This window comes from Podarcis melisellensis, assembly GCF_964234715.1.
Source record: "Podarcis melisellensis genome assembly, chromosome: 5".
In the NCBI taxonomy this organism is placed as follows: Eukaryota; Metazoa; Chordata; class Lepidosauria; order Squamata; family Lacertidae; genus Podarcis; species Podarcis melisellensis.
The window spans coordinates 49,515,703-49,528,877 of record NC_138537.1 but is presented as its reverse complement, the minus strand read 5'-3'; the positions used below and the strand labels follow the sequence as shown (position 1 = coordinate 49,528,877).

At 40.7% G+C, this 13,175-nt stretch overlaps 1 protein-coding gene across 1 annotated transcript in view; it reads left to right on the top strand.

Moving 5' to 3' along the window:
* The window catches only part of NRAP (nebulin related anchoring protein), a 58,683-nt gene that overhangs the window by 38,733 nt on the left and 6,775 nt on the right, over positions 1-13,175 (top strand). The window contains exons 29-37 of the mRNA XM_081912025.1: positions 1,638-1,748; positions 2,843-3,040; positions 3,462-3,566; positions 5,121-5,219; positions 7,012-7,116; positions 8,487-8,594; positions 10,408-10,719; positions 12,014-12,118; positions 12,929-13,027. Coding sequence (XP_081768151.1) covers positions 1,638-1,748; positions 2,843-3,040; positions 3,462-3,566; positions 5,121-5,219; positions 7,012-7,116; positions 8,487-8,594; positions 10,408-10,719; positions 12,014-12,118; positions 12,929-13,027 — 1,242 coding nt within the window. The remainder of the gene's footprint in view (positions 1-1,637; positions 1,749-2,842; positions 3,041-3,461; positions 3,567-5,120; positions 5,220-7,011; positions 7,117-8,486; positions 8,595-10,407; positions 10,720-12,013; positions 12,119-12,928; positions 13,028-13,175) is intronic.

Sequence of the window (13,175 nt, the reverse complement as noted above, 5' to 3'; positions counted from 1 at the left end):
ATCCTTCATGATCAAATTCGCATTAACAAATTGGCTACAATTAAACTGGGGAAAAATCCTGGGGTTTAGTGAAAATAGGACCCTAATGTGCAGTGGTGGAGCAAAGTCAAATGGAACATTAACAAGGGTCTTGGACAGGCTAGAAAATAAAGCAGCATATAACCTGCATCCTTCCTTAGCTCAAGAGCTGTAAGATAAACACAGAAAAGTATTTTTGCTACCATGCTTTGTAATAATCATATCCCTTGAGTCAAAAATAATGTTAAAGAAGTCCTGAATGGAGAAGCCTTTTCTCTTATGGCCTGTTGGGATAAAAGAACTCTTGCGTTTTATTAAATAATAAATATATATCTTTAAATAAAATTATTTTATTAAATGTATAACAAACGCAACCAACAGAGTATTCTGAAAATTCAACAAAAGAGAAAAAAACAACAATTGAGCATGGTCAGGTATAAGGTATTGATGCAAAAGATGTAAAGAAAAATATAACAAGACACTTGTACAAAAGAGGCAATTCAGCAGTATTCCAAGATAAGATATAAACAGCAGATCAAAAACTCATGTAATCAAAAGTAGTGCCATATGATACTGTATTCGGTTGGAATTCAAATACAGTCATACCTTGAAAAAGTCCTTCCAGTAGCACCTTAAAGACCAACTAAGTTAGTTCTTGGTATGAGCTTTCGTGTGCATACACACTTCTTCAGATATACTGAAACAGAAGACACCAGACTGCTACTGGAAGGAATTTTTTTTGTTTTGACTATGGCAGACCAACACGGCTGTAAGTCATCTGTAAGTCATACCTTGAGTTACAGACGCTTCGGGTTGTGCACCGGGCTGAACCTGGAAGTATCAGAACTGGTTACTTCCGGGTTTCGGCACTTGCGCATGCACAGAAGCACCGAATCGCGACCTGCATGTTCACAGACGCGTCGCTGCGGCTTGCGAATGTGCTTCTCACACGGATCACATTTGCAACCCAAGCGTCCACTGTATATGAATTCATTGTGCCTGAAACCAGGTAGCACGTTGGTTTTTTTTAATGTTCCTTCTGCAGATTCTGCTGAAATTATAGCCCTCTTCAGAAATGACAAAGCTACATTCATTTGATGCCTGAGTGCGAATGAAGGCTGCTCCAACTAGCTTTGCCCACCAGAGATTGCTGCGCATGCAGTGCAAACATTTGCAGTAGGGAAGCCTTTCACATGTACAGCTGTATATACTAAGGTTTCCGTGGCATCTGGAACCACAGTCAAGAAAAGGTCTAGATTGCAAGGAGCCTGAGCAAGTGTGTGTGATGAGTTCCCTGCTACAGACGTTCCCACTGAGTGCATGGATGCCAGGGGGCAGGGCTAGTTGGCACAGCTCCACTCCCTACATTGATTGAATTGGCAGGTGTCATTTTTAATGAGGGCCTCTCTCTTAGCGAAACAAAGTTTCTTCTATTTAGTAGATATAAACTGAAATTTCAAACTCCCATTCCTCTTTTTTTAAAGCAGACTATGCCTATTTTAATGCAGGTTTGGATCTTTATTTAAAATACTTGCTGGCTGAGAAGACAAGAAAAAGTAATGCTGTAGTGGCCAGTATGTTTCTGTAAATCCTCATGCCCTTGCTTCATCTTTCCTCAGTACAAATACAAGGAAGCATTTGAGAAAATGAAAGGACAGATGATTGGCTCCTGTGGCTTGGAAGATATTAACATTTCTCATTCTGTGCATGCAGCTTTGCTGCAGAGTGATGTGAGTATCACAGGGCATGGAAGATGAACCTAGAATAAACATAAAAAGATGGCGTTTGATAGGTACTTTGAATGATGGAGCACTTCCTTTTGAGTTGGCAGTACTCTCACAACAGCAGCACAATTTGTTTATCCATTATGGGCAGGACTCACCTAAGGAGTCCCATCAGTGGAAGCTGGTGGAAGAGGGCTTCCTTCCCATGGGCAGGCACTAAAACCCAGACTTAACAATGGCTATGGGAGATAAGAAGCAGCCTGCAGGCTTATAAATGTCTTCCTGCTCCCCTTGCATGGTCAAACTCTTACCTTCTCCTTCGAACCATCCCCAGTTCCTTTTCAGAGCAATTGATGGTATATCATTATATCTGAAATTTGGTTCACTGTGTTGGTGAGGCTCGTTAGACAACAACAAGAAACTGAACCTTTAGTGTCATTGGAACCAGTGGCATAGCGTGGGTTGTCAGCACCCGGGGCAGGGCAAGTAATTTCTGCCCCCTAACCCGTGGATTTGCGCACCCTAACCCTAACCCCCAGATGTTGCACCCGGTGCAGCCGCCCCCCTGCACCCCCCACGCTACACCACTGATTGGAACAACCCGCCAATAGGGATTCAGCAGGTGCCGACTTTAAAATGCCTGGTGAAAACTTTTCTATTCCTCCAGGCCTGTCAATGCAGGCTCTTAAGAGTACACTGCCTGCCCCACCCCAATGGTCTATTGATGCTTGTTTTTAATATATTTTTAACTTTTTATGATTTTATTGTTTGGTTTTATGTTTTTATCCTGTTGAAAACCACTGTGATGTGATATATATATTGGTATATGTACATATTTTTTTTATAAATATAATAAATAAATACACACTAGCCACACCTGACATTTCTGATTTCCTAACCATCTCACTGTCACTATCCAGAGGTCTGTATAATGTGCACACTGCACAATAGGCACTCTAGAATGAGGCTGCCTGAGTTTTCTTTGCTGTTCCGTGTATGTGTTGTAAGCAAATAAATTCAATAGAATGTTAAGCAGGTTTGGGTTTAAGCCATGGCGTTGAAATAACAGTATTTCTTCCTTCTTTTTTCCCCTTCCCTAGGTAAATTACAGGAAAGCTTTTGGCCTTCAGAAGTCTCAGTTCCGCCTGCCCTTAGACATGGTGAATCTGGTACATGCCAAAAAAGCCCAGTCTTTGGTCAGTGATCAGGAATACAGACAGTGGCTTCATGATTATACTTCTCTGTCTGAAGATGTTAGGCTGAGGTGCGCCAAGAATGCTTATAAATTACAGAGTGAGGTAAATGAAGTTATTCTTGAAGCCTTTAACATTGGGGGTGGGGGTGGACTGCGACACTGTGGTTTTATGCTTTGTCTGTCTCTCGGTATCAGTGACCAGAAATGGTTTTTAATGCACAGTTTCACTTTAATGGTCTTTCCAACTGAAATTAGGAGGTAAAAACCGCGATAATCTAGAATTTTCTTATAGACTATTTATATTGAGCTTCTCTTCCTCTCTTTCCCTCCCCCCATCTCTCTGTAATAGATATAAGTACGTACAAAGTAAACACATGAACACAGAATCTGAAAATATAATTCCAATATGCTCGAATGATACAGACGTCTTGAGGAGCAGGTGTTACTTCTAACGAATGCATTTAGATGGCTATATTGCCTCTCCTATTCCACGTTGTAAATTACTTTTGATTGGTTTCCCATAGAATTTATACAGGTCTGACTTGAACTTTATGAGAGGAGTTGGCTGTATTACGCCAGGGGCCTTAGAGATTGAAGCAAAGAAGAAAGCTTCTGAACTCATCAGCGAGGTAACAAAAGAGGGTTTTGATTTTTTCACTACAAACAAGAGTTTGCCAGATGTCTGTGTAAAACTGGGCTGGCAAAGTAACTCCCTGGATTAAGGGTGGGCTCCCTTCCTCACCCTCCCTCTTTATTTGATCACTCAATTCATGTCCTGGGTGAACTCAATGGAGTTCAAGGTTTTTCAGACCTTGCTAACTACTTTCACAAACTTAATATTCTGTAATCAGGACCCAAGTGGTTGGTGCATTAGGGTGAACCTTTATAGAAGGAAATGTTCCTTTCCAGATGAAAGAGAGGCTGTGTTCTGTTATTAGACACAGAATCACATTTCTCAAAACCCAGGTGGCTCCATATAAGTGGCCTGGAGAGAGAATTCCTCCTTCTCCCCATCTCTGTTCTTTTTCTTTATTAAGTCTCATCACATCTAGTTTGGCCCAGAGTTTGTCTCCAATGATCACATATGTCTCTTTCGTTTCTGGGACTTCTTTCTTTTGCAGAGCGTGCACACACACACACACACACACACACACACGTTCAAGCTTCGCACGAACCTTGTTGAAGAGCAAAATTCCCATTGGTTTTAGCTGAGCTATATTATACTTCTGGTCAGGAATTTCCTTAGGTTTCCCTCTTTGCTGTTACCTTCCATCATTTTCTGTCTGGGCTCACGAGTCGTATCTCTTTGACATAGTCCTAACTTCACTGAAACCAAGTTCCTCATTGCATTTTCAAAAAGCTGATAATTGTAATGAGAGCCAGAATTTCTCCTTTTCAGAATAAAAGTGCCCAGATTTTAAAATCTAAAACAAAACACAAAAAGTACTGCTGAAGAGGCCACTTGGCCTGAAGGCACACCCAGCAAAATGCCCTTCATAAGCCCATTGCACCCTGTCAGCCATGGGCTTACCAGACACAGTTAGTTAGTACACAGTGGGAAATAGTGTATTTCTATTTCTGTATTGCCATTCTCTATTCCGTTGGTGGACTATGAACCAACATTCCTGGTGACTCAAGCTGAAATGTAACTCACAACCTAAAACATTCTTCTCACATTGAAACTCTACCCTGGCCCAGGTAGCTTGCACGTGAGCAGTTCATATTTATTTTTATTTAATTAATTACTCATTCAATTTTTTAAATAAAAAAAATCACCCTACATCCTAACAGATTCTAGAGCAATGCACAATACAATATAGTTAAAGTAGCCCCTACCATTTTAGCACATTTTTTTTTAATATCCCAGAAGCTAAAAATGCCTCCTGCTTTCCATATATATCTGCCATAACCACCTTTCAGAGACAGGTCACGAGCACACTTCAGCAGTGATACTGCCAACTGGTCCTTGCATTTATGGGGTCTCTGCCGAACTTAATAAATAGACATGGATCCAGCAGTGAGTTGGGAGCATGGGATTAAATTGGCACAGAGGTCACCGAACCAGTCTTTTTTTGCTGACCCCATTGTAAAGTCTAAATCACCAGGAGCACTAAAAATACAATGTCCTCATCTCAAAATGTAACTTAGCTTCTGCATTCCTCTTCCTTTGTGTGTGAATTCAGAGTAAATACCGTCAGCAGCCGAATTCCTTCAAGTACACATCGGTGACAGACTCTCCTGGCCTCCTTCATGCAAAATTCAGCAATATGATTGCTAATGAGGTAGGCTCTGCTAACGTGGATCAGAAAAATATGCTGTTTAAAATGCAATGAGCTGAGGAGGGAGTAGGGAAGCAGGCTCTGAGAAATATAATACATCAAAAGGAGAGAAGAAGGCATCATCGATTTATCCTTTAGCATAGTTAGATCATTTTTTATTATTCCTGGACAAACATTTAGTATCATTTTGTCAATCAGATTTGCTCCTTTAAAACAAAACAGCGGCAAAAATAAAATAAAACTAAAAATCAGAGCAGCCATTTGATATGAATTCATGCAACTGGCTTTCTTTTTGTACTTGAAAGCAGCCATAATGCAAAGAAATGCAAAGAAGGAGCACACAAGGAGGACAGTCTTCGTGATGGTTAATGTGTGAGGTGCTGAATAATTCGTTCAGGAACCCACTTAATGCACCTGAGGCCAAGAATCTTGTTTCTGATTTTTCAAAAACATACAGATGGCCTTGCAAATTCATTATGCCATTACAAAAAAGAGGGGGGTGGAATCACATTTGGGAGCTGACATGCTCCAAACTGTGAACTTCCTTTTTAAAGAAAATGTTCATGGCATTTTTCACAGCAATATTGAATGTTCCTAGAGATGTCATCAAATAAGGCTCTTAAGAGTTAACGGGATGTTACCCGTTAACATCCTCTGCCATCAGAGCTCTATTTATTATTGCCAGTCTGAAGCTGGCTCATACCAGTGTTTGACATAAGTCAGCCTTGCTGTGGTAGGTTTGTAGCCCTTAGCAACTCATTTTGTGGCATCAGTTAGACTAGTTAATTAAAGCATTTTGATGGACTACAATAGTGCCCCAGATTGCTTCCAATGCAAGTACCGTATTTTTCGCTCTCCCTTTCTGTGCAGCACCCCTTCAGCGAAGCGGCAGGATAACCGGAACCACTTCCATTTCTCCTCCCGCTTTGCTGAAGGGGCGCTGTGCAGAGAAGAAAAGCTGCACAGCGCCCTCCAGCGAAGCGAAGCCAGGAGAGCAAGAGGGGTCGGTGCGCACCACCCACTCTTGCTCTCCTGGCTTCAGCGAAAGCAATGGGAAGTGCTCCGGAGGCTTCCCGTTGCTTTCGCTGAAGCCATGGAGCCTGCATTCGCTCCATAAGAAGCACACACATTTCCCCTTACTTTTTTGGAGGGGAAAAGTGTGTCTTATAGAGCAAAAAATACGGTACTTCTATCAGCAGCAGAAGTCATATTGGATTGTGTGCGGGAACTGCTGGTAAGCCGTCCACTCTGCATGAGAGAAAAGCAAGCATGCCTTTTTTATCAGAGTGCCGACCTTAGCTGGGCTATATAGCTTTTTAGATAATTTGTTATGCACTATTGAACCCCGTGTTTCTTAAAAAAACTCTTCTTCTTTTACCTTTTTAAACCTATGGTTTTACCTGTGAATGTTTATAGGGATGGGTGTATGCAATCATTTATCCTGGGGTAGACAACTTAGTTCCCTCCAACTGCTCTTGGACTCTCATCAACTGTCCAGTTGGCCATGCTGGCTGGGCTGATGGGAGTTGGGCTCCAAAAACATCCAGCTGACTAATATGCACCCTCTGTGGCTAGACTTTTTTCAGGCAAAACAATTTTACGTTGAAACATTCAACTCCGCAAGACTGCAGTTCTGTACATAGACATCTGAGAGTAAGTCTCATTGAACTTAATGGGACTTGCTTCTGAGTAGATGCGTACAGAGCTGCACTGTCGGACGTTTTCTCAGAAAAAGAAAGAATTCCAGTATGCTAGTATAAATATATTCATTCATTTTCATTTAAATCTATCCCAGCGCCTCTACAAGGCAGCAGGGGAGGACACTTTGCATCACTGCACCGTGACTTTGGGCCTGCCTGAATTTGAAAGGGCGAGAACAAATGCTAGCAATCTCAGTGAGGTAAGTGCTTGGATCTATGCTATCCTACCCCTCTTTTGCCCTGAAATCATTGGGCATCCCTCCTATTGTAGGCGTGATAAGTTTATTAAGACTTATTAAGACTTTCAAGGCAGTAAGATATTACCTTGCCATCTGGCTGAAACATATGAATTGCATTTTATATTTGCTGCTGAATTTGTGTTTTTCAGTATTGGATGAATCTAGGAGGGTGTTGTTGCTTTCATCTGTGGTTTTTTCATATTCTCATTGCACTTTCATATGGAAACCATAATTAATTTGTGTTGGTGGTGGTGCTGAGTTCTGCAAATGATTTTTGCTTTGTCAGGTAAACAAATGGTGACTTTTAGAGTGTTGGGACTGTGACCTGGGAGACTAGGGTTCAAATCTCCACTCAGCCATGAAGCTCACCTTGGGCTAGTCACCATCTCTTACACAGGGTTGTTGTGAGGATGAAATAGGGAGGTGGAGAACCATGTATACAACCTTGAGATTCTTGGAACATAAAGGTGGTATATAAATGTAGTAAATCAATAAATATCTCCTGGTGTCATGTGTAGCTAGAAATTAAAGACTGCATTGATGATAGTTTTTGTAATTATCTGAAATATGATATTGTAATGATATGATATCAGTTATTCTTTGAACTGGGTATAGGGTGGTATATAAATTCAATAAATAATGAGTGCAGCAATTTCAGAGTATGTAAATAAACTTGACAGGAGAGGATGGAGACTGCACTAGGACAAGTAAGGAGAAAAGAAGGCAGGCTTTATTTACTTACCTAATAGCTTCCGGATGATAGAGAGGCTTAGTAGTACACCTCCAGTATCTTCAAGATCAGTACAGGTCCGTGTTGTCATATTGGCTATATGGTTGCTAAGAATTCTCTTTGTGATGCCCAACCCAAACCCCAGCTGTGGAGGCAGAATCCCCATGCCAGCACATAATGCAGCTCAATAATTCAGAACAATTAGATTCCCTCCTGGCCCCTTCCCCTGATTCAGGTCCCACCTTTATGGTTGTGAGGAACTGGCATGATGTGCAGGGGTTCTTGCATTAAGAAGCTGGCCATGGCTTCCTCACTTGCCCTGTGTCAAGCCTTCGCTTGAGTCGTCATTGCTTTCAGAGCCATTGGCACTTATCATTCTGCACACATGCTGCAAGGACAATACCATGCCCAAACGGTTGTCATTTTTTAATTGTATTGTTGTGACTGTATTTGCTTTGACTGGGGCTTCCTACAATAGGGTAAAAAAGAAAAGAAAAACAAAATCTAGACGTGCTTGCTAACTCTATACAACAACCAAGAGAAGGTTTCTTCTGTCAATTTACTTGCACTTTAGAATTTAAAGTTGCCATTTCCACTTTAGGCAAAATACAGGGAGTCTTGGCATAATCTCCGCGCTCAAGGCTACAAGCTGACAATGGAAGCAATCCCTTTCCAGACTGCCAAGGCCTCAAGAGAAATTGCCAGTGATGTGAGTTGAATTATGCAGCCTTCCATCTTGCCCGATTTTTGTTAACTTCATGTAATACATCGTCTAAAGCAGATTATACCGAATTAAAGCAGCACCATAATCATGTGAGACAAGGATGTGAGACAGAATATATTAGTTATGAATGAGATTCTTTGTGTGAATTAAAAAAAAAAAAGAGTCACTGTTAATCAGAAGCCAAGGCATGCTGAAGATCTTGCGATGGGAATTGGAGAAGGAAAAAGTATCTCTGGATACTCAGTTCCAATTTATCCAAAGTATCCAAAATACTACCTGTCTATGCAAATATTTAATCCATTCCTTTGTTTCCTTGAATAGTCCACCAAAGCAATTAGGGGCAACGAAAGAAAAATAAAGTTAAGCATGCATGAAAGGGCTCAGAGTATTGGTGTATCCATTCGGATGTCTTTCTGCATTCATTTTATACCAATGAATTTAGAGATACTAAGCAGCCAAAGGTAATTCTCAACATTTCTGAAAAATCTCTTAGAAAATCAAGCACTTAGGCTGCACCCAAACAGTGGTACATCTAGATGACTTTAGACTCTGGGTGTAAGGGTCTTGCGTGGGGGTTGGGGTTTTTAGATGACCATGTGTATTGCCTCAGTTGCGAAGCACACAATTAACATTTCTCTTCTCCCCCTCCACACATTGAAGCCCATGCCTCACAACTCCTGATACATTACAGTAAAATACCAAACAAAATATAAAGATATATTCTGAGCATTTTTGCATTAAAAAAACCCCTGTCTTAAATCATATCACTGCCATGACTGCAGACATAAAATGGTATTAGCTTCTCCCTTCCTGATGCTGCTTGTATTTGGGCACCATTTTGTTATAAGAAAAGATTCGTAATATCGTTTAAAGTAAAAATATTAAAATGAGACTCTTTAATCATGTCCATGCCTGACTGGATGTCACCTGAGTATAAAAAGTTATATATAAAAATACAAATAGAAGTTGCTCTGGTGGGCCCTGCATGCCTTTGCCAGCCTTGGTGCTGATGCTGAACTGTCTCTGTCATCCACAATACTCTGGGTGGTCATGTGGTACAGCCCCAGACCTCAGCCCTGAGGTTCAGTCCTACCTGGGCTGAGCAACACCAGAAGTTGTGTGCATACACAGGACTGCCAGCTTTGAGCCCATTGCTGCTGCCAAAGTCCAGTGGAAAACTTGTTTGTTGAGAGAACTCCGTAAGAATGTTAGACTCTGTCTGTTGACTCTCGAACTGTTGTCTCACTGTAGGGAAAGTTACATCCGGTCCTGGCTGTTCCATGTTTATCTAAACATGGTATGTCCCATATTGCCCAATCCATCCGTTAAAAGAATTAGTGTTTTGGCTGCAGTGATACCACTTTCACTAAAACATAGGGCACCCTGTCCAATGAACATAATACCTCCTTAATGCCATGGTTGATTTTTTTTATTATTATTTATGTTGCAGTGACAATGGCCATGCAGAAACATGCATGCGCGATCCAGCCTTATAACAGTGGCAAAACTCTTTCTTCTTCCAAATATTTTCTAAACTATCCTTGCTTAGCTTTAGACCATGTAAAGGGGAAAAAGTTCTGTTTCGGAATATGGTTGTTCAGAGCCATGAATGAAAGATGCAACGGAAGGAAAGATAGACCTGTAATGTGAATTGGATGTGTCTCTTGCGTTGAATTTTACATTGCTAATTCTCTTTTCCATCTCTCTCTATCTCACAGTTACCTAGGCATAATACCTACTTTTAAAGGATCTGAAAAGCATGAATGCCCGCTAAACAGCATTTCCTTTCCTTTTTCAGCTTCAATATAAGCATAGCTTTGTTAAGGAGAGAGGGAAGCACATAGGTGCCAAGAGCGTTTTGGATGATACCAACCTGCTGCACTGCTTGTATGCTGCAAAGCTACAGAGTGAGCAAGAGTACAGGAAAGGATCCCGAGGTACCAGTTCTCAGTACCACCTGCCTTTGGACATGGTGAACCTGGTCCATGCCAGGAAGGCCCAGAACCTAGCGAGTGACCAGGATTACAGGAAGAGGCTGCACGAATATACAGTGCTCCCCGAGGACTTGAAGATGAAGTGGGCCAAGAAAGCCCACCTGTTGCAGAGTGAGGTAAAGAAAGATACTGCTTAGACCTTAATATAAATAGTACTCACAAGGTGATGGCCTGTTTGATTTTGTGATTGTGATTAGCTAAAAAAAGGGGGGGCATGGTGAACCGATGCCGTGGATTGCTATGAGTGAGAAAGAAAGAAAACTATTTGCTTCAAAAATCTGCCTGTCAAATCCCACATATGCCTACATGGCTTTCGGGATTCTGTTGCTAATTGAGCTCAGAATGTTATGGGGCGGCTATTGTTCCATTCAAAACCAATCACAGAAGAAGCTTGACTAGATGAACAGTGGAAATGCCATTGATAGGAACCTAGGCCTCAATCAAAGCCCAAGCTTGTCTGCAACCTGTTTGCCTTACTTTACTGTAAGACTCAACTCTATATTGCAACAAAAGGCAACTTGAAAGAGCTCTGTATGCTTTATCTCTTCAATGAAAGCCTCTGAGAAAACGGAAGAATCCCTGTTGGATTTTCCTCTAAGTGTAACAAATGTACCAATTGCCTTTGTTCTTTTCATGAGGTGAGACAAAGGCAATCTGCTGTAGAAACTGGGAGATCCCAAACTATAAAGCCACCCATTAACATGAGGTTTAGCTTATTGCATTAAGAGGTGCTTCAAAATTCTTTCTGCTCTGCTTTGATAGAGACATGGACTTTTACACTTGGATATTAACTACTAGACAGAATATTTAAAAAGGATATTCTGCCAGCAGTTTAACTATCCAAGTTTTGGCTTCAGGCTGCAGGTAGAGGGTGGGATACACTTAAGGAGCCCCATCAATGGAATTCTTGAGAAAGGGCTTCCTGGTAATCTTATTAAATCACATTGTACAACATCTAGCATATGGATTAAGTTGTTACCCCAATTTATTTTAGCTTGCTGTAAAATCTCCACTTTTAATAAAAAGCAGCCACAATATTGTAATCCAGCTGAGAAACCAAGTTACAAATACTTGTGTTGATTTTGCGCAAAATAATTTGCATCCCTGAATTGGTCCTTCCTTTTAAAATAGCTTTGTACAGGTTTCAGTACCAACAGGTGGCATCACTTCTTGCTTACGGTTATGTTGATTCAGTTGTGGGAGCTCCTTTTGTATCTTGTATATGATGCATTATTTAATTCCAAAAGGAATGGATGAATGCAAAGAAGCTAGGCTCAATGAGATGATGTATGCGTGGAAAAGACAAGACAAAAATTTTAATACACCTCGAGGAGTCATCGCTAGGCCAAAAACAAAAAAATAAAATAAAAATCTGACGAAGTCTAAGTTTGTTTTGTTTTTGTTTGACAGTTTCGCTACAAATCAGACCTGAACTTCATGAAGGGGGTTAGCTGGATGGCTCTGAGATCCCCTCAGATAGAGAATGTAAAGAAGGCTGGAGAACTCATCAGTGAGGTACTGATAAATCTTTCATGGGATGGTACGTCTGTAGGAATTGTTTACCATCAAGGCTCCTTGTTACATGACACTTATGGATGTAGCTTAGCATTTCCTTTTGATGTGAGAGCCTGTTTATACAACGGTTGTACGTTACCAAAGAGCAGTACACAAGATAGGAGTCCACCTGTGACATCCTGCTGCATATTTTCTACCCTGAACAGGAGACTCTCAACAACAAAAACACATAGCAATAAAGAAAGACGGCAGACTCAGCAATGGAATGCTAAGCAGCTGATAACATAGTTTTGAAAATTGCATACTTGAAACTGACAGCAAAGTCAGTGGAGAGTGATTCTATCGTGATCAGCATAACTTATTAACAGAGAAAATGTCCTAAATGTGGATTGGAGATCTAACAGGGTGACATTTTGGATACAGATTTCTGTTTGCCCAGTCAAAACTATGTGTTTTTCTCTGTGCATCACTGCCATAACATATTGAAATCATTTTGGACAATTGCACAGTAAAGACAAGCGTTGAAAACGACATTTCCCCATTTGTATATCTTTTTGACAAAACGAAATCCATTGGGGATCTCTGGATATAGCCAAATTATATATGCATTTATTTTGGGCAAGCTATTTCAGCAGACACACAGATAGAACAAACCTTCTCTCAATGTTTCTTAAATGGTTTTTTTAAAAATTCTATACAATATGTATTAAAACACACATTTATGCATTATTTCTACATCTGCTGCCACACATATGATATATTCTGTTTTTAACTCCGGTCTTTATTGCATGTTTTATATTCCACTTATAGACAAAGTATCGTCAGAAACCAGATAGACTCAAGTTCACCACAGTGACTGACTCTCTGGACTTCCTCCATGCTAAGAATAGTTATCTTCAGTGCAATGATGTAAGTTAAGCATTTTTTATGGTGTAGAGCAGTGGTTCCCAAACCTTATTTTTCCATGGACCACTTGAAAATAATTGATGGTACTGGCAGACCATTTAATTATTATTTTTCCCATTGTTGCGATTTAGGTGTGCTGTGCTAGATGGTG